This window comes from Harpia harpyja, chromosome 8 (genome assembly GCF_026419915.1).
Source record: "Harpia harpyja isolate bHarHar1 chromosome 8, bHarHar1 primary haplotype, whole genome shotgun sequence".
In the NCBI taxonomy this organism is placed as follows: domain Eukaryota; kingdom Metazoa; phylum Chordata; class Aves; order Accipitriformes; family Accipitridae; genus Harpia; species Harpia harpyja.
Window position 1 is genome coordinate 9,584,848 of NC_068947.1, and position 22,283 is coordinate 9,607,130.

Consider the following 22,283-nt stretch of genomic DNA (forward strand, 5'->3'; position numbering starts at 1 on the left):
TCTGAAGCAGGTAGAGGTATTTTCACTTAGAGGCTAGTGGCACAGCATCTTTCTTGACCCAAATCAAATAAAAAGAAAACCAATGCTAAAACATACGGAATAATTCAGTTTTAGTGATGAGATTAAAAATGTCCCTCAGATTTTCAATAGTTGCATGCTGTGGGTTGCATGACAGCGGCCAGGATTGTCTAAACTAGGTTACCATTTCCATGCAATAATCTTACCACTCTGAGACATTGAATAACCTAGTGTACTTTTATTAAGTAAATGGAAGCAGAGGTTAATGAACATTTATTGGACCAACTTAACACCTTGAAATCACAGGCATCAGTCAGACTGAGAGGCAGCATACTGATAAGATCAAGTTTTCTTTACAAATCTATGAGCCCCTGTACAAAAATAAAGTATAAAAGGGGCAAACAGAAATATTTGTTTCTTCCCAATCCCAGGGCTGCTTCTGAGGTCACATTCAGCATAAATTTAGAGAAGTCCAAGAGGTGCTCTAAATTATGCGGTGATATTTACAGTACTAGGAGGACCCTTCTCCAGTTGGAGATCAAAAAAAAAAAAAAAAAAAAGAATCATAACATTAGCTCTGCACCTGCATGAGTCTTCGCTATGCAAGCGAAGCTTCCAGCTGAATTTATGGCAGCCTTTTGCCCTCTACGTACCACACAAATAACAGAGACGCATCAGAAGGGCTTGGGCAGGGCAGGAGGCAGGGGAGGCGTGGATCGGGCAGGCTGAGGAGTCCCGGGCTTGCTCTGCGCTTCCTGGGCCTGTGCTGAAACCAGTTCATGGAGCTCACTGGGCTGCGTGGTTCAGCTGTACTTAAAGCCTAGGGGGGGTTCCAAGTTAATCTTTTGCTACGGAAGGTTCCTACAAGGAAAACAGTCTGTGGTAAAGAGGAGGCAGGACAGTATGCTAGCTGACGTGCTTTACAGTTTTTGTCTCTTGATAAAAGGCTATACAGCGAGAATAAAAGAAACAAAGCTCTCCAAGTTAGTCTTTCTACTGTGCAGTATTAACTGAATGGTAGCTCCACTTAAGAGAAGAAAAGTGTATTAGTTACATGAAATCACTACTTATTGTCATCTACGTAAGGCAGAAGCACCCTCATGGGCCTTATGAGTTTTCTTTCTTTACAGGCTGGATACACAGAAACTCCAAGAAATTCACATTAACAGAGTCAAAAGTGTGTAGTCAAAACATTTATGGTGGACTATAGCCGAATTATCAAAATTACTTTACCTGTTTAATATCATAAACATTTGAGATGAAGAATGTGTCACTGAAGTCAGATACCAATGCTTACCAGAGAAGTTGTATTTCTAACATCAGAAACACTCCACTGCTTGATTTTCAGCAGGTCTTCCCATCTTTGTGCTTTACTGGGAAAAGAGGTAGTTTTGAGAGAGAATGAAACTGTCACTTCGATGAGCTCAGCTGGTGTGTAATACTACCATTGCAACAGCTGATCTACAGGAACACCTGCTAAGGTTCATCCGGGACTAAAATGACACGGCACGACTACTTGAAACTTTACCTCTTACTCACTAAATAAAATACTTCACAGTTTGCACCTATCCCCTTTTACAGGGGCTAAATTCAGAACAGATGAGCAGCTACTATTACTCCAACAGGTTCCCTCTTACTCGCTGGCCCACACAGATAGTTTCTCACCGGTTAGTTTCCAGCACTCCACAAACTACGAACTCAAGGGACTCGGTTACAGTACTTGTTTTGGGACGCAGTCACAGAACTGTGATTCCAGCTGTAGCGTAAGTGGGTTCAGCAGGTGGGGTAATGCGGCAGCTCAGGTTCCCTCCTGGGCTGCGGGCTGCAAGCTGTGCTGAGAATGCTGCACAAAATAAACACCTTGCCTGACCTGGCTGGATGGGATGCCTAGCTGGACCTAGACTTTGCCTAAGGATTTTACAAGAATAGAGATTTGACCACCCGACCTGCAGTAGGAGTAGCGACCTATGCACTTTATGATAATTACCCCTATGGTAAAGGTTCAACCGTGAGAACCTTTTCTGATTACATGTGCAGTGGTCCCAAACAACTGGAACAGCCCCCAGATCAGTTACAGCTGATAGTTCAACTCTGAGGATAAATCCTTTGAGAACACTGCATCATTTTAATATAAACACTAGACTTCATACTATACAACAGCACAGCCAACCAACTTTGAAGATAAATCATTTTAAGAAACATCGTATTTCTGACACCTAAAAAGAGGTGGCAATGCTTGCTTCTGTTAACCATTTTCAGAAAAAAATGCAAACCATCTGGGCCAGTGAGAGCATGAAGAAGGGAAACAAAATACCAGGTCGGCACACGGTTAAATTTTCTTACTAGGCTCTGCTCTAATTCTAAATTAGTTGAACTTGTGCTGGTAGTACAGGCAGAGCAGAGCCCCTGGAACAGACTATGGGCTTTGCCCTACAAGGGCCTTCGCTTAACGGACTTTAAGAAACCTTTTCTCGTCCATGAGTCACTGATTTGCTCTTGAAACTCCCTGCGATGAAATGAAGGACCCAAAAGCATTTAATTGTTGAACACATAAAAGGAAGTATATTTAAAATAAAAAAAATTGGTCAGACTGTAGAGTCAATTACCATTTTTAAAGGAATTTACAGGGCTGTTGTAGATGAGTCTTTTGGAATAGTCAGTTTATCGCAATGCCTAAACTGGTTTCTTCATTGCACAGTATTTTCTTTTAAAATGTGTGCATCTTTAAACAATTACATACATATTAAAAATCAGCATTTCTTTGCTTAAACTTAATTAAAACGTTAATACTCTCAGACAACACAGATCTGAAATGGTGAAACCAGTAATTGCCCCCTCCCACCTTACAACAAATTAAATTGAGACAAAATTACAAACACATTTCACTACATGATTATTATTAATAAAAATCAGTTTTTTTTTTTTATAAAGTTGCCCAAAATGCAAGGGATGTGCATAGGTTTACAACTTAGTCAGAATAATATTTTACTTTATTCCCTTGGGTACGTGTTCCCATGAACGGAATGTACTTTGCTGTAGATTACAGGTTTTATCAACACAGATACACCAACGGCATGAACGCTTGCGACTGTCCACATGCATTAAGAGTCAAGACCCAATTTCAAATTTCTAAAAGTTTTACAGAGTTCTTCAAAGAGACAGTATCACATTATCTGGATGTTACACAAAAGTACTTAAAAATACTATCCTAGGAAAAAAAAAGCGAAAAAAGGCCTTTAAAATTTATGAATTTGTTTCATAACCACTAGACTAATTACTTCAAATAAATAAAGGAAAGCAAAGTATTCCAATCAAAAAATCAGACTCTAAAAAGAATGTAGTGTTCCACCCCCAAGTTAAGGTAACAGAATCATATTATTATTACTATTAAAATAGATTATAGAAAGCAGCATCTATTTTGTGCAGTTTTTAGGGGCCCTTGAAATAAAAAGCTATGATTTCCAAAAATATAACATTCCAAAGGACTGAATAATACATATATTTAAAGATACATTTTATTAAAGTTTAGGAGAAATGATTAAAAAAAAGATACTGTCTCTTTAAATTAGTGTTTAATTTTTTTTTTCCCCTCCTCCTATCTATTCGGACATGACAATAATTATATTTTAGGTCACACTACATCTAGGTAGTCTCTAGGGGCCAAGACCTGTTGACACAAGGTCAATAACGCAGAGGTTTTCCATGTATGAGGTGGTTCCCAGTAATGACAGATTTTTTTTCAATTCTCTCATGACCGGTCTAGTAGACCCAGGAGACCGGGACCCACTGTGAGGCTGTACACACAAGCTCGATGGCTTCCTCCAGGTGCCTGATAGTTTCATCAATCTCATTGTTGATAATTGTTAGGTCAAAGTAGTGTGCATATGTTCTCTGTAAGATTTCAGACTCCTTCTGCAGGCGCTGAAGAGATTCATCCTGTTTGGCGGTCAGAAAAGAAAACGGGAGAGAGAGAAGTTGGATCCTTTCGTACTTTTCTACAACAGCTTTCTAACCGTTGCTTACAGAGAAGGAAACGGGCCAAAAAGCCTTGGGGAGGCCTAGGTCGTTTAGATCCCCCACCTACATCTATGCAAATCACAGGGGAGAAATGGCACGATTTCTCTCTCGAAGCTGACATTCAAACAGCACTCACTTATTGACATTACTTGAGACAAAACACAAGTCTAGCATTAAAAAAGCAAGGCAGAGGATGGAAGCTTAGAAAAGCAGCACAGACATGAGCAACGGAGACCATATACGAATATAACGTACAAAGTGCACAAATATGAGCTATTGGGCCTATGTCCAGGTAAGAACACGAGAAACAGGAGAGGGTGTATTGTCAGGTATCAGCTGTTCCCAGTTTTGGTCATGTTTTCTGTTCAACATCAGTCTTCCGGATCTACGTCCTTTAATACTCATTTACTGATAAGGAAATTCTCACTCCGCATTACTCTGCGGTTCCTATTTCAGAGCATGCCATTTCCAGCATCTCTTAGGGGGAGATCCTGAAGACAAACCACGCAGCCCGCGCTCAAGAAGGGCCAGCGATGGCAGACGGGTGCTCTCCATGGCTTTGTGTCAATGTCCTTACAGAAACAACCGCATCCTACTTGGTGGGTCTGCTACTGGACTCTGTGCAGCCAGCAACGCTACAGCGATGGGCTTTGTGAGTGAGGTCTGCCTTTCTGAGAGTGCGGGATTGCAAAAGGCTTCTTTCTACGGCTCTGCAGCAATTTTTAGTTTGAATTCTCTTCCTGCAAATTCCCTTAGAAATTAAAAAAAAAAAAAAAATCATTTGCTGCTTTCAGGAACCTTGAAATAACCACTGGAAAGTAATCAAGTCCTTCCTGCCCCACAGGTTTGGGGTGGATATGGGGCAAAATTACCTATGAACAGTATAGACTCCTGCTGCTCTGAAGTATCTATAGGGTCACTCACCCTACTTGATCTATCAACTGGGATACACTTTATTATAACAGAGTTTTAGGCTGCAGGAATACAGACACAGCGCCTCTAGCTGTTTTCAAAGAAATTATTAGCTGATAAATTCTGTTCCCAGAATAAGAGACTCCCCTTTTTTCTGTTTAAACTTCCAAGTATTTGTAATTACAGTGACAAGTAGCTGTGGAACAGCAGCTCTCAGGTCCTCTGAAGGGAACGACCTGCACTGAGACAGTTCTCCTTCCCTGTAGCTATGAAACCAGCCACTTCTGGAGGAGAAGTTCTGTACCAAAGTTACAGTTCTGCTTCTCTCCTGAAGCTGCAGCCTCAGAAGAGGGGGGATGTTGCCTTCACTTGATAATCACTACAGATTTCATTCAAAGTCAGACGAATACTCCTCACATGCGATTCTGTACAAGGGATGCTCCTTGTATGGACCATTACGCATCGCCAGCGATGTCTGGAACTTCCACAGAAAATACCAGTGCATGCAAATTTAATTTATGGTATTAACAAATTGGACAATATGGGTCAATACTAATATTAAATATTTTCGTGGAACATTTCATATGGCCCAGTGTCTTTAAGCCAAAAACCTAGTTAGGTAAACTGCCAACTTCTCATAGATTCCAAAAGAGACATCAATTTATGTCAGCAGAGGATCTATACTTTTCTGCTTAAATTAACCTACAAAGGAAAAAAAAATCATAACTGTCAAGCAGAATATTTTCAGTGCTTTATACATATCTAGCTAAGACTACTTTTATATTTAAAGCCAGTCTTAGCAAAATCATATTGCACCCTTAAAAGAGTTTTAATCTCATGGCACAAGGCTAACAGTATCTGAAAAACCCCCATGAAGCCTTAGAACTGTTAACTCATATGTAGCTTTTAAACTGCTATTCAGATTTCCCCACAGTGTCACCTTTACCTACAAGAATGAACTTTTCTCACTCAAGCATTTTATGGTGACTGACAATAAAAATCTGAAAAACTTACAGCTATCTCATCTTAAAAACAACAACTGGTAGGTAGAGAAGAATGAATACTAATATTTACCTTACACACATAGATGTCACAAAACTAAGAGTTTCAAGAATTCATTAAATTTTAATATTTTTCTGACTTAGCTTCTCCTAGATCCAACTTTACTGGGATCACAGTGGGTTGTATTTTGGAATATCTAGATTTCCTAGCCTGTTGGAAATGTAAACCATTACTTCTTTCATATACTTTTAGGGGCCGTATTAAGTTTGGGATTTGTACATTCAAAACCATGTCAGACTTGGCTAAGTGTTTCTTCTGTAAGTCTTAAACGCCAAAGTTCATCTTCGAGGCTAACACTTCCTCAAAATTTTTGCTGTAGTAAGTTCCTCTCAATTTCTCTAAAATTTCTTAATTAAATTTTGAATAGTGAACATCCCAGATTATTCTCCGAGAAGAATATTCTCCAGCAGTTGCGCTCTCAATAGTGTCAAGAAAGAAGGTATTTATCAAAAGGTTCAGCTAGCTGCAGACAGACAAATGAATCGCCACAACTTCAGCAATTTCAGTAATAGGCATTTTATGTGGGTCTAGTTGCAGTGTGTCCATTATTGGAACAGACTTTTCTTTCCTGTTGCTAGAATTCAGTTCACTTTCCTAATCTTGTCTCCTCCTGCACCATAGCTGGGACAGAAAGGAGTGAAACACGGCTGTTATCCATGAAATCTCTCCCATGTGCGTAATGGCCACCAGTGATATCTTCAGTCTCTGAGGGCTGGGTTTTTTTGTCCTAAATTACATAGGACAATAGCTGCTGCTCGTGACAGTCAAACCACAGCCTAACAAATTACTAATAATCCCTTCTAAGGCTGTGAACAATGTATAGACACACCATCCGGCCTTTGCCAATTTTGCTCCAACAGAAAGAAATTCTCCTCAATTTAAACAGCTGGTGGACTGTGAACTCCTTAAGAAAAATTCCTTTTATTTTTTGGCTGTAGGAAGGGAGGAAGCATAGCTAAAAATTCAGATGAATTTGGCTCAATACAGATTTACACGTGGCTCAATAAAGATTTAGATCAAAAAAGTGGAGCCTGTCAACTCCTCATTGCTGCTGTCTGGGCAACAGGAGGTAGAAAACAGCTGGAGGAAAGAGGAACTACTTCAGTGTTTCCTGATATGCTCTCTCCTCTCCCTGTTTTAGCACAGCAATAATCTGTTTCCTTTGAGATTAGACAGGTGGGTACACTCTGGAAGATTTCCTATATGATTTAAATTGGTTTTGTGCTTTGCAGAATTGCTCATAGTGCACTGCTATATTCAGTTGGAAAGCATAATATTTTGTCTCCTAACTCTTGCTGTGTGGTCCTTGATTACTGAGATATTTTTTGTGGTCTGTGATAGGCTAAAGTGTCTCGAGAGATCCTTTTAAGATCAGGCCTCTGCACTCATTTTACCACAAAGTTCAGATGTACAGCTGTAAGAGTAGAAATTTTACTCTCTAGTTTCTTTTTACTAGTGGATAATTTTAGCGCAGATATCTGAAGTCATTACTACATTAAATTTTTATTTAATGGTGAAAGTAATGTTGAATGGGAACGAGCATATCTACATTCTAAAACTACTGAAATAACCAGGACTACCTTGTCAGCCCCTAGCTGGTACTTACAGGCAATTTTCTGCACCATTTTGGCAGCTATGTACAATTAGTACGAGTGCAGGAAAATGAAAAGAAAAGCAAAGATGAAATTTAAGAAAACATAAGGGGAAAAAAAGGACAGTCATTTACAGAAATGTTCTCAAAAAGCGTAAGTAAAATAAACAAAACAGGATAAGAGGATAAACAGAAAGGGATACTCATGCAAATGAACCTTTCAAAAAGGAAGCATGAATGGGAAATATGAAACACACACTCTCCACCCTTGTTTGCTGCCTTGCAGGCTGCTAACACACAGACACAATTGGCGTTATCTCCCTTCATGCAGCCCAGCAAACCTTGGAAAATAGGATCCTGTATTTGGGTAAGGTCTGTTGCTATTACATTTCCTGCCCCTCCCTTTCCTTAAGTTTAATTGATTCATAAATTAGCATGCTTTATAAGTGTGGCCTCAGTTCAGCAATTCATGTGCCTGAGTGAAACCCTGCATGCACAGAGACTTTAGTCACAAGAGCTTAAAATAAAGACACAGTCTTACAGCATGAATGCAAATATTTAGAACATAATACTTTACTAATATTTCTTTGGCATGAACAAATATTTCCCCACCACTACTATAAAAGGTACATTTCTGTCCTCTTCCTAGTGTACCATGGAAAATATTTTCTCCCTCGTATGAACTGTCCCAAATATCTCTGCATTATATCCTACAGCTGGAAGATTAAAAGTTAAGTACCACTGGCACGTGAGTGAGGCCAAGGAAGACTATTTGGGAGCTGATACACAGGTATGGAGTCAACAAACCCAAGTGATTGCATAATTCCACAGGGTACCTGGCTGACCGAGTGCTGCTGTAAGCACAATGCTTGCCTGATACATCCAAAGAACGATTCTAACTATTTTTTAAGTGATGCCATGCCATTTGCTTGCATAAAGGCAAATTCAGTGTAGAATACAAAATTTTAGTATTTTCTCAAGATCGTACTGATTTACAGCATATGCCAACACCAGCAGTTAGACAAACTGTCACTTCACTAACATAGCAAATTGTGATATTCTGAGACACCTTCGTCTGTGCACTCGTGACATATACCAGTTAGGGTATGGGTCGATAAGACACAGTGAAATGACATAACTTACTGCTGTGAAAGTTAAAAGTGCCTTCTTCCCCTTCCCCTCTCTCTTCCTGGCTATACTCTTTCACTGCTTGTTCTGGCATTGGTGCTTGTCAGAGCTTTTGTGAGCTGCTTGAAAACTGACAAAAATCCAATTTAGAGCTAAAGTAGCTCACTGAAGGATCTGGCGAGTGCCATGGCCAGTGCAGACTGGCAGTATATGTCCCAGAAGCAAGTTCGAGAGTCACTCCCTTCAGCAACAGTGAACTAGTAGGACGCCTCAGCTGCCAGTAAAATTGCAGCTCAAGGCCAGTATTTTTCACTCTCCACTTGCTATTTTAATAATAATTCAGGGCATTTGCATTTAAATATGTTTGTCTTATTCCTTATTTTCCTGCAAGCCTCTGCAGTGATGTCACAGTTTCATACTTATGGTACTGTAATTACATTTCTATAGAAACAGGCTGCAGAGACAGGGCTTCTGACTTTATTTTTTGCATGATCAAGGAGACATCTAGGAGATTTGGAACAGATTCATGGTCAAATCCAATTGATTAAATACCTTAATATCACGGTTTAAAAAAGGCTGAGCAGATAAAGTGTTTGTATAAATACCGTCTGCCCTGTTGTGAGCTAAATCTAGAACTGCTTGATACCATCTTTGAAATCAGTAGCAATCTGCAGAGTGGATACTCTATAAAAACTAAGTAGGAAATTCAGGATGTGGACCTCCACGAATACTTAACATTATTCCACAAGCAATCACCCCTTTGGTCAAAGCTTCCAATTCTTAGACAACAGTCTTCAAAATTAATAAGCCTATTTCTGATATATTTGCTGTATAGAAAAAATACTAAAAGATAAAGGTGGGATGACAACACAGTCACGCACACCCATTTCTTCAGTTCAGGCCAGCTGTAATCTAGTGCTAGCACTGCAGCTCAGAATTGAGTAATTTGTGCTAATGATTTGTTGAGGATTTGGAAATGGATCTTTGAGCTAGGGCAGGCAATGAAATAAAAGAATATGTATTTTTAGAATACGTCATGTGGATATTTCAACTTGAAGTTCATATTTTGAATTAGAAAAATCAGTTAATAAACAACAAACACATCTCAATCAACTTAATGCTGCTATACAACTGTCTTTCTGCCTCCATTTACAGACAAGGAAACAATTAAAAAGTCTTATTTGCATATTTGAATCTCATCCTTAATTCTGTGTCTGATAGGACATTAGATTGCAACATGCCATACCTCATTAATGCCTGGGGTAATCGTAGGTGCAGCAATAAAAACAACAAAAGGAGCAAACTCTGCAGTTCTCAGGACCTTCAATGCCTAGGTGAAAAAAAAATCAGATACTTTAGAAGAACCCCTCAACGATCAATGCGAATAAGTTTAGTCACACAAACAAGAGATAAAAAATCCTGATTTACCAATGCTGGTATTTGTTTTTAACTGATCTGGAGTCAAGACTTCAGTAATACAGACACTTAACTTTTTGCATTATTTTACATTTTTGGTGGTCAAACTGTGTATTTATCCTTAATTAAAGAGAGTTTTCAAGACAATGAAAGCTTTAGCATTTTCAGAAAGGCTCTTCCCATACAGTCTCAAAGAGTGCAGAATTCTGTTTTCATTTAAACTAAATGATTAACACCAGGTAAAAAAATTCACTCATGCCATAAATAGGGAGAAGAGCCAACTGTATTTTAGAATAAATATTGACTAGAGTATAATTTTTTCTGACTTTTTCTACCTACCAACACTTCTTTATTATTTTCTGAAACAAATGAAAATGTGATGTGAAAGGTTCAAAGTTTTTAAAAAGTAAGCATAGTGAAGTTTTAAAAAAGTGAGCCTAGCACTAATACAGTAAATGCAGCACCAACCCCCTGAACCGAATCTGTGCAAAAGAAAAGAGTTCTCATTAAAAAGTTGACTTAGTCATAATTTACTGAGTGACACACAGAGCTGCCATACGTGAAACTCTGGTACAGATCCAAGCTAGACTAAAGTGCAGGAGCGCAAGTAAACATACCTCAGCTGAACTCAAATGGATGGACAAGATAAATAAAGACTACTAAAGGTCAGTCTGTTTTTGCTCCTTCCACTTCCTGTCTTCTCCAAAGTTTTTTCTTTTTTTAAAAAAGAAGACCAAACAAAACCCTGCAATCCATCCTTTTCCCAAGATAAAGAGGTTTTAACCTCTGCTGCTTGAAACCCACCTATATATATATGTCATCTATGCCCACCTCCTCTAAACAAGAGATAAACCCCGTATGTAAAAGTCAAAAACCCTCACATAACTAAGAGTACACAAGGGAAAACAGGCAAGTGGTGTAACGTAACTAGGAATAAGTCCACAAACAGGCTGGCCTTAATGAGCTGAGATGGATGCATGAGGAAGCTGGTTAAGAAAGAGGCTTGCTACACACTGGAGGAAGTGTAGCAAAGGCGGCTGTTACCAAATGTAAATATATTCTAACAAAGATTAAAATGGCTTCTGAGAATTGTAATACTTCTGAATAATGCAAGCTGAAAAGGTTTCTCAAGAGAGTTTGCTTTTAACAGCTGCTCCATTTGAACTAACTACAAATGCTGCTCTCCCTGAAAACTGTTAAATGTGGGCTTTTATTTTTCAGAACAGCACCACACCAGCATCCTATGTTAACTGTCCTAAATAATTTAGTCAGGTATCTTATTTCTGTTATTAAATTCTTAATGAATTTGAACTTCTTGAATCCATTCACAAAGAAGAAAGAAGGCAGCAAATTTAAATAGATAACACTGGTCACAATTTTAATTTGTCTTTCCTCCCATTTCCTTCAATCTGCTAGAATAATAAACATCACATTTGTCCATATTCACGTTGTTCCACTTAACAAAACACATAAACACATCCCTGTGAACTGAAAATCATGACTACATGGGTGTTTCAAAGGAAACATATCAGAGTTTTCCACTGAAGATTTTATATAATGAATGAACAAACTACTTAGTGCTTCCTGAGAGCCTGATTTTCCTTCCTGCCCTCTTCTGAAAAGTTTAATACCGCAACACAGAAAGGAGTTTATAAGTTAACAACACTGATCTGGTCATTGTGCAAACAGGATCAATATTGATGACTGACCACAAATGTTTCTGACCATGCTCAATAGTGATATGGAGCCAAGAGTCAGTTAGGAACAAGATTACCCTCTAATACAGCATCGAAGAGAAATTTTTGAAAATATCGAAACATTACTCCTGGCAGGCAATGACAATCACTTGTTTTGATATGATTCACTGGACATGAGGCTAATATAGTAAAAAGCCACACAGTAAGTAGATTTTCAAGATACAGTGGTTGCATACCAAGATAAACTATGAATTTGTTTCTGCTGTATGTCCTTCTAACCAGATGATTACCAGAATTCTACTTCACAGATTGATACCTTGGTGTTCCAGGGACTTTTGTTCCACATTACTGTATGCATTACTTATCTATTGTGCAATCAATGAAAATAAATAAATCTCAATAAAATAAGGTTGAAGGATTTGTGATGAGTCCCATTTTAATATACTTCTAATTAGTTACCTGAGGTTCTACATCAAGTATTGCAATTAGTCCCTGCTCATGGATCTTTCGTATTGTTTCCAGTTTTGTCCCATACATTGCATCCTCATGGCTGCCATATTCCAAATATTCATTGTTTGATATATCCTGCATCATTTGGTCATGTGATACAAAGTAGTAATTTTTCCCATTTTCTTCATCTTTCTTTGGAGGTCGGGTTGTGTCTGAAAATACAAAATAAAATTATTTTTAGTACAAAAGCAATATTAAGCTTATATATGACTTTTTGTTTGGTTTATCAATATTTATTCACTGAATGATGACCTGTCAAATCACATATAGAACAACGAAGCATGAGCTCGAGGTAGGCAGAATAACAGGGGCTGGGAAAAGCAGGAGTCTGGGGGATGTGTGTTGGGAAAAGCAGGAGATGAACGGATGTGGAAATGGTAAAAATCAAAAGGTAACAGAGGAAGAACAGAAGGTCATAAATAACCTTTACCTGGTCAAGACTATAAGACTCTATCAGCTGCTTTCAACAGCAAACAAAGGGCACATCTCACAGTTTTTATAGTTTCTAAACAATTCAATTAACATCTCCATTTTACCCCAGGGGCCAGTGCTGGGCCCAATCCTGTTCAACATCTCCATTAATGATCTGGGTGATGGGGCAGAGTGTACTCCCAGTGAGGATGCCAATGATACAAAACTGGGAGGAGTGGCTGATGCACCAGAGGGTCGTGCTGCCAGCCAGAGGGACCTTGCCAGGCTGGAGAAATGGGCTGACAGGAACCTCATGAAATTCAACAAGGGGAAATGCCAAGTCCTGCACCTGGGGAGGAACAACCCCATGCACCAGTACATACTAGGTGCTGACCAGCTGGAAAGCAGCTCTCCAGAAAAGGCTCTCTGGGGGGTCCTGGTAGAACATGAGCCAGCAACGTGTCCTTGAGGCAAAGAAGGGCTAAAGGTATCCTGGGTTGCATTAGACAAAGTATTGGCAGCAGGTGGAGGGAGGTGATCCTTCCCCTCTACTCAGCACTGGTGAGGCCACACCTGGAGTGCCGGGTCCAATTCTGGGCTCCCCAGTACAAGAGAGACATGGACATACTGGAGAGAGTCTGGTGAAGGGGCACGAAGGGACCGGAGCGTCTCTCCTTTGAGGAAAGGCTGAGAGAGCTGGGACTGCTCAGCCTGGAGAAGAGAAGGCTCGCGGGGATCTCATCAATGAGTACAAATATCTGAAGTGAAGGCGTAAAGAAGATGGAGCCAGTCTCGTTTCAGTGGTGCTCAGTGACAGGACAAGAAGTAACGGGCACATACTGAAGCACAGGAGCTTCCATGTGAATGTAAGGGAACACTTTTTCACTGTGAGGGTGGCTGAGCACTGGCACAGGTTGCTCAGAGAGGTGGTATAGACTGTCCATCCTTGGAGACATTCAAAAGCCATCTGAACATGGTCCTGGGCAACTGCCTCTAGGTGGCCCTGCTTGAGCAGGGGGGCTGGACCAGATGACCTCCAGAGGTAGGGATCTCAACCATTCTGTGATTCTGTAGGCCATCTGCTCCTCTTTTCCCCACAGGCATGCTGATATCCAATTGCTTCTCTTTCTTCTAATATTCCCTTACAAACTGATTCACTCTCATATTTTTCCACTATCATATTTATGTTGGTGACATATCTGAAACGCCACATCTCTTCCCAATCTAATCCCGTATCTTCCAACAACCCTATCATAATTTCAACCAAAGTATCCAAAAATTGAACTTATCTATTTTTAATTATACCTATTACTGTTCTGAGGATTAATTAGCAATGTTCTGAGGATTAATTAGCATATTCCAAAGATGAAAAGTTCTATAGAAATATTATAGATCATAGTTATTATTTTAAGGAATTCAAGAACAATGGGTTATATAAACCATATAATATCACTATTCTGCTCACTGCTGCCTCAGGTCTACTGAACTTATATTTCCCCCAAATCCTCTTCTTTTGTAAAAACACTTCTGTATTTTCCTTTTCCTTTTTTTATTAAATTCTTATGAGGTTTTCTTCTGAGTGTGGAAGTGTAAGTCTAAAAAGTGGATGAGGGCCTGATTACTTGTGGTCAAGAGAGATGAAAGCTACTTAGCAATAACATACTTTTCGAATATATTGCTTCTGCAGACCTATGTGGTAAGAGATGTATGGCCTACTAATCCTTTTAATTAACTACCACTGTGTGTGACATGACCTTTATGATCAGGTTTTCAGTAGGTAGCTAATTTCTTCATAAAGCATTCCCCAAAACTTCACACCCAACTTAAGGCCTACCTCAAAAGCTACCTAATCCTACCATGGTATTGTAAAAGAATGCAGAAAATGCAGTAAAATCCATCCCTGAGAGCTGGAGAGAATAAATTCAATTACCTAGAGTCAGCTGAAAGACAGATCAGGTTCCCATAATACTTAAAGTGTACGTGATATATTTTATATCATCAATTTATATCACTAACATAAGGAAGTAATTTGGGTCTCTAAACACCAGCATAAAGTGCTATTTTAAATGCCCTAAATGCCTTAAATCTGAAATATCCATATAGGACTATTAGATGTAACACAGGAATCAATGGAGACCATTGCTCTTCTGGAGTGGAGCTGGAGGTCAAGTGATGTCTAAAACAGGCATCTAAACATCAAACTGATGCTTTAACACCTGAATTTCAACCTGATTTGCAGTCTAGTCTTTTTAGTCTTCTTATATAATCAGTGAAGCAATTTCAGTGCTTCCACAGAGCAGGAACCTAATGCAGGCAATCTAAGGCATGGTCATCATGGTACAGGCGAGTCCATTTTCACAGGTATTTGAAGATAAATTAACTAGTTCAGCTTCTACCTCCCCACAGCCATACAGTTAGTACTTGAGAGAGACTGGGTGAAAAGCATACTGTAAACCATTTATTACTCTTTGTTTTAGTTCTTTGTAATGGAGAACATACTTGCTGGGTTACTGCTCCGTTCCCCCCACATAATCTTGTCTGTATTGAATAACGTAGGTACAATATACATCACATACTCCTGGCACCCTGCTTTTAAAGTATCTAATCCAGGATTTTAGTGTCTAGATATAAACAGTAGCATGACAAACAGTACAGTTTCACATTGCTGCTGGGGCGATCTAATGGCTCACGCTTTCAAAAGGGCTAGGTCTTTCTGTTTTCCTTCTGCTGGCACTGGTCTTTGCCTTAACTCCTTAGCGAGCAAGCCTGGGAAACTTAAATCAGCAGCCAACTAATCCTTTTCCCCTTCCAAATAGAGAAACAGGTAAGTTCTTAAAAATAATACTTTTCAGCAACAACAAAATCCTTACAGGTAGAAAAAACCCTAAGTGCACTTTTAAAGTAAAGCACTAACAAGGTATAAAGAAAATGAAATTAATTCATAATGGTCATCAGTGTCACTTCTTGGACATCTATGAGGTTTCTGAAGTCAGCCTGAAATAGAGTGGACAGAGTTAGCTGCTGGATGCTCGTTTCAGAATGCCTAGCTTGAGGAAAAAAGGGTGCATCTCCAAGAGATCATGTAGCAGGATATGCAATTCCTGCCATGCTACTGATAGAGATTGTCATGAAGGGAAAACACCCCTGTGCTCTTCGTAACAACCCACTCGTAAGCAGTGAAGTTACTTGTGTTTTCTTTTTCTTATTGTCATCTCTAGAAACTTGAAGTTATTTTAGTATAATACCAGTCCTCGAGGCTAGGCTATGAAAGGTAATTTAAAACATTCAGATAAGGTACACCTTAAAGGTTTTCTCTAAATCCAGTTTATATTTCTTCTCACAGGAATTATACAGTTTTAAAAATCAAGGTTGTTCAAGTCTTACCTGAACTGTAAATGTAAAATTAGCACAGAAAAATGAAAAATTTTTAATTCTAAAAGTTTCATTCTAAATTAACAAACATTTGGGGTAGAGAGAAGTATGCTTAACAAGAAGTTTTGTGAATACCAAGAAACATCCAATGTAAAAGTGGTGCTACTTACTACCCCCCCGCCCCGCCCTGAAAAAACAAAAGAAGAAATATACCCAGTCTTATCACAGTTCCCACCTTTAAGATAGGATTCATCTCAGCAGAACTGAACGCATGTAGTAGTACAATGGGTGTGTTGTCAAGGATGATACAAACAATTTTGCAGTACATTGAACACTGCTACTTACGAGGAATGGGGTAAGCAAATCTGTCCGGGTGTTTTGTGATGAGTGTGTTTTTTATGTGTCTTCTTCCAACACCGTGTGCACCTAATCCACAACACAGAAATGAATTATAAATTTTCCACTAGAAGAGTTTCAAAACCACGCTGTTATGTTCAGAATAATAACTCAAAATTACCTAGTAAGACTAGTGTTTTCCTTTTGAATGCTGGCAGTTTTACTACTTCTTCATATGTGACGAGATCTAATTGATCAAACACTAAAACACAAAAGAAACCCCCACAGGGATAAGAAAAAAAGGCATATTAAGCGTGATAATTAATTGTGCTACAAATTATAATTTTAGCAAGTTTTAGATTTACAATACAACGTCATATGTTATGGAAAAGAAAACCATTTCATTATGCAATTTTAACAAAAGTGTTCATTTAAAAAACTGTTAAAAAGCAATAACAAAGCTACTGAAATGCTCAGGAAAGTTTGCATGTCCTTTCATGCAGTATTCAGCAGACCACAAAAATTAGCTAAAATGGCATGCCATTCACGTTTGCATTCCTAAGAAATAGCAATACTAAATAAAAATCTGTAGACAGTGACCAACATGAATACAATATGAGAACATCTATTTACACTAAAGATAGGGATACTTTCATAATCATGTTTTCACAAGGTCTATGAGAAATGTACAGAGAAGACTGTTAATACTTTGTGGTATTTAGTCTTCAAAACTACAACCACATTAATTGTAATTAGAGTTCTCTTTAAACACACGTGCTAGTTAAATTGACATGCTTTCAAAACTTGTGACAGAATGAAGAGTTCTAATGAAAAGTGATGGCATTACATAAAAGAACCTCCACCATATTTAGGGAAAAATTGTAAAAGTATTATTTCAGAAATAATTTCAACTGCAGTTGAAATTGGATGAATTCCATCATGCCTATCAATCTATTGTCAATTGCCAAGATATATAATGATTGACAAATCAAGTTTTGTTCATTGAAAACAGCTTATTCCTCCTGTGCGCAATAACACATCATCTCTGGTAATTCTTGCAGAATTCTAATGAAAAAGAAGCCAGGAGGCAGTTAATTATACTTGTAAAGATTACAGCAATCAGCAATTGTGAGCAGAATAACGAACAAGAGTTTTCAGTTCTGTATTTATGCACGATATAAAAAGAAAGGAGGAGAGACTGCATCTAAAGTATGGGATCTTTGAGTGTTTCCAAGTCCTAAGCTGGTGTATTCACCTCAACTATATACCATCCATCTTTTAGGATGAGTCCAGATATATCCCTCTCCCTTTCCCCCTCTCCAAAACCCCTTAGGAAAGCACACAGTGGCAGGAGCTTTAGTTTGCTTGCTCCAGAAGTCCCCAGCCACCAAGATCAGCATTAACACTGTGGAGCCTACCAGAAAGCACATGCTCTTTGTACTAAAGTCCCAGTTAAAGCAGCAAAGGGTTTAACTTTATGTATTTCTTTTTATAGGGCAGATTTTTCAATTCAGTGGCAGTCTTTTTACCCCAGAGAAAAAGTACATCTGCTTCAATTTGGTCAAAGTACAAATTAGTCAATTGTCGTACTCGACTCTTTAAGACCTTGAAAAGATACAGATATGAAAACTTCCTAGTCCATTTGAAGCATTTTGAATTTCATCCTAAAGAAGAATCTCTTTCAACCTTTCCCCAAATATTACAAGCAAGAATTTAGCAATATTTTTCTTCCATTCCACAAACATGGAATTCTTACTGCTGTCCTTTTTGCAACTTCACACTATTTAAACTAATTAATAAATAATTTCATATTAGAAAGGGTTAAAGATCTACAAAATGTTAAACAGTTTTACCATTCTAACCATCTAGGCCTGCAAGTATCTTTTCCCATTAAAAAAATAATTAAAAAAATCAATCCTTTATTTTCTTCTTGAACAAAACCACATTATGTTAGATACAAACAACAGGAACAAACAACAGAAATGATACATATTAATGCCTTCATCACAAACCAGCAGCATGGAGAAGATGTGTTTCAGTCTACATGGATTTAACTAATGATTGTAGGGTTTTCAAATGCAAAAGAAAAATGATTAATTTTTTAATTTACACAAGATATGAGGAATACAGGGCACATTTAAAGACTGAACTTTAATGCTTCTGTGTTACTAGCCAATAAAGAAAAGGAGTTCTTGAAAGGAAACAGTAAGAAGCAAATAAAGAGGCATTGTCACTTGACAGGTTACTTACATGCACAGAGGCCATTGGGAGTAAGACAGCATGAAAAATGTACAGGGGTCATTGAGATATGGCTTGTAATATATTAGTAAAATAAAAAGTATATGCACAAAATAAACTTTACCATGCAATAGTCTAAACACAAGGCAAATAAATCACATTAAGAAATGATAAACATATTTTATAAAAGCTTGGCAATTTTCTACATTATGCATAATATGAAGCATAGTTCTAGTATGTTCTAAAGAGTGTTCTTTTATGAAGTCCTGCAATAACATTTCAGTAAAATAAATAAAAAAATATATCTAGATATCACTGCAGTATATCTCTAGAGCATTTATAAAAATGTCAGTGAACCTAATAATGAAAAATATTTTATTTTTTCTGTGGGCTTTGGTTTAAAACTGACATTAAAATGATAAGATGTATGATTGTGAAATTGTCTCTTGAAGGACACAATAATATCAAGTATGGAGGAAAGAAAAATGGGATGATATTTTTCTTGTAAAGGAGAATATATTTGCTTTTAATTATAAAAACTAACCGAAATATTCTCTTCACTTCATAAACTATGTCTGATTTGCAGAATAATTTCATTTCTAGCTCCAGTAATATCCCAATATATCACACTACAATCTTAGCTCTCAAATCATTAGCTAGCCACACAAATCTTAGCTGACTATGAAGTATTTTACTAGGTCGTTTCTCAGCACCTCAGTTCAGTCTCATCCCTAAGACAAAAATAACAGGGAAGTCCAAATAGATTACATACTGCTAAATGATTTATTGAATTTTATACTAAAATAGAAGAAAAATAACTTCTACTTTCTTGTAAGTGCAACATTTTGACATCTGGATTAGACTTCTCAGTTCCAAATTAATTATACTTATTTTGGAACCGACAGAAGAAAAGATCTGGTTTTTATTCTGAGACAGACACACTGAAAGCTTGCAAAAGCCAGCGTTGCCATATTTCTGACTAACAATACCAGATATGATAGAGTAGTTCAGAGAAGGTAAATTCAGTACCACCTTAGTTAAACTTAAACTCATGCGAGCACCATAGCATTTCAGTGAACCTCTTTATATCCTACATTTGGCATCATTCCCTGGCATATTACTGGCATCACCTGTAATAACTCAAGGACACTAAGATCAATAAACATTTCTAAGAGAAATCTTGATTCCAATCTGCATTTTCATTAACTTTTTGACTTCTTAGGGGGAAGGGGAAGCGTCAGATGGTATTCTGAAAAGAATAGTTTCTTTTATGGTCATTGTGATAATTTTTAATGTTCATGTTTCTAATTTTTGGCAAACACCATGCTCTGATGTAAAGTGACTAACAGCACTGATAGTGGCAAGCACTGAGGCAGGCAAACTGCGACTCCAAGTGCTGTCAACCTTCTCCAAAATGTCCCCCCTACATCAAGTTAGGAAAGTCTAGATTACCTTCCTTTCAGGGATTTAATTGATAGGAAGTCTTTGGGCTAGTTTTGCTCCTAAAGTATTGCCTGCTCCTTCTCCTTCCCTGGCCATCCTCTTTCCTTTGCTTATTCCTTTGTAGCATGCCATGCTTAGTCACATTGACATTATTAACTCTGTAGTTCCACTGTGAACTGTATTAAGAAATGTGTCTGCCCTAAAGAAAAAGAATCAATGTTTTTTGTTGGGTTGTTCTTCAGCTAATCCATTTAACAGCATGGCCACGCAAAGTTATATGGCTGCACCTGAAGGGAGTAGCAGTGCTGTGGGAATGTGTGCTGGGAGCAACTGATAATACTTTAAAACCAGTACTGTCAAAGACTTTAGGTCATAAAATCCACGTTTATTCTCAACAGTTTTTGTTAAAGTCATAATTAGTAAAACATTTTTTTTTTTAAATAGGTTTACTGCTACCGCAATGAAGTGGAAACATTAAAACAACCAGAATACTAAACCAGCAAAAGGAAGAAAACAAGTTAAAGCTTTCAATTGCTACGTGTAAGGGTTTTCAGGGTAAAGCGTAATTTTATATTTAACTGTGAACATCTGAAATGTGATGGTGAATTAAGGACTATAAATGACAATTACTGTTCTTTGACTTTCTTAGATTTTATTTTCAACCGACTTTTTTTCAAGCAAACATAAATTCTGTAGTACTGCTATATTATGAGCTCTGATACTGCATACAGATTGTACAGGTAAGGAGAAATGTGAAAATAGAGATTTATATTGTTTGATTCATGCATTCAAGAATGCAACTGAAAAAAACCCAGAAATTAATTCAATATATAAAATACTTTCATTACACTGTTTGGACAGGTATGTGTTTCAATTCTAATAAAAATCTCTGCAAGCCTCCCAAGAGACTACAACAACATACTTATCATTACAGTATGTGATATCAATGCAAACCCAACAGAAAAGGCTTCAACACATCGAGCATTTTATATTAAAAGAAGAAAAGAACTAAATTCGGCTCATGAATGAAGGGATCTTCCTTCTTTACTACTAGAACTAATAAATTTTGCTCAGCAAGGATCTCTTACTCTACACTTCTACTTTCAAAATTTTCTAAAACAATTCAGTTTTTCAGCAGTCTAAATAGAAAACAAAAACTTAGGATTCAGGCAGAAATCACTGCAAGGATAAACTTCCGCAGTTTGTTCTATTTGGTAACTGTAAATAACACACTGACTACGCAATGGCTCTTATTCCACTGCCAGCTGTAACGCTTCAAGAAAAATATCCTTTCACGATGTTTTCACACATATAATCTGTAACTATAAACACATATTAACAAGGATGCTACTGAAAAGTCTTCTGTAGAGCACAGTACAGTTACATAGACTGCAAAATTCATGTCCTATTGGTTTCTAGTGCTCCTTTAAATGTAAAAACCAAAACAATGTAAGCTGTTAGGATACATTATGATGCATTTGTTTTGTTGCAGCTTGCCTCTCACTGATTAAGCTGTATGTTTAAATAGCAAAAACCGAGCACAGCAATGTTGGCATAATCAGAATTTTACTTCTATTTTCCTAAGTACCTCATTAGGTTTATATAACAATGCCAGCTGAACAATTAACGGCACGGTTTAGATTGTAAAAAATTTAACCTGTTAATGATACTTGCTTTTGTTTTTTCATACCTGCATTGTGCTTTGCCAAATATTTGTCTTTGTACTGCTTTTTTTTCTTGCCAAACCAAGTACAGCTGGCCTGTTGCTCCTGTTTGGTCTTCTCCATGGCAATACAAGCAACTCGCCTGGCATATGGAGGAGAAAAATTTTTTTGTTGTTGTAATCAATGTATTTTCAAAAAGCCACACAGAATGAATTAGAAAACTAATACTTTTTAATAGTACAAGAATACAGTAAAACTTTTCAACCCCCCTTTTTTTTAATGACTTAAAAGCACTTATATACAGAGGTATTTTGATATAAAGAATATCTTCTGAGTGGTAGATCATTAGAACTCACAAATCAAGTGAGTATGGGAGGAAGGGTAGCTGCTAAAGTGGCTGTAGATCACTTTGCAGCAGATTAGACTGGAAGAGCGTGAGGTCTGTAAAGACCACTATGGTCTAAATTA

At 37.7% G+C, this 22,283-nt stretch overlaps 1 protein-coding gene across 23 annotated transcripts in view; it reads right to left on the reverse strand.

Moving 5' to 3' along the window:
- Positions 1-236: 236 nt before the first annotated feature.
- The window catches only part of CASK (calcium/calmodulin dependent serine protein kinase), a 245,745-nt gene continuing 223,698 nt past the window's right edge, over positions 237-22,283 (reverse strand). For 10 of the 23 annotated variants that reach the window (XM_052795130.1, XM_052795144.1, XM_052795141.1 and 7 more), the window contains 7 exons: positions 21,842-21,957; positions 16,652-16,732; positions 16,480-16,560; positions 12,301-12,503; positions 9,975-10,058; positions 7,616-7,642; positions 237-3,954 (listed from right to left, as the gene is read on the reverse strand). In XM_052795130.1, the coding sequence (XP_052651090.1) occupies positions 3,778-3,954; positions 7,616-7,642; positions 9,975-10,058; positions 12,301-12,503; positions 16,480-16,560; positions 16,652-16,732; positions 21,842-21,957 (769 nt within the window). In that variant the 3' untranslated portion in view covers positions 237-3,777. The remainder of the gene's footprint in view (positions 3,955-7,615; positions 7,643-9,974; positions 10,059-12,300; positions 12,504-16,479; positions 16,561-16,651; positions 16,733-21,841; positions 21,958-22,283) is intronic. The other 13 variants (XM_052795146.1, XM_052795138.1, XM_052795131.1 and 10 more) reach the window with 4 other exon arrangements.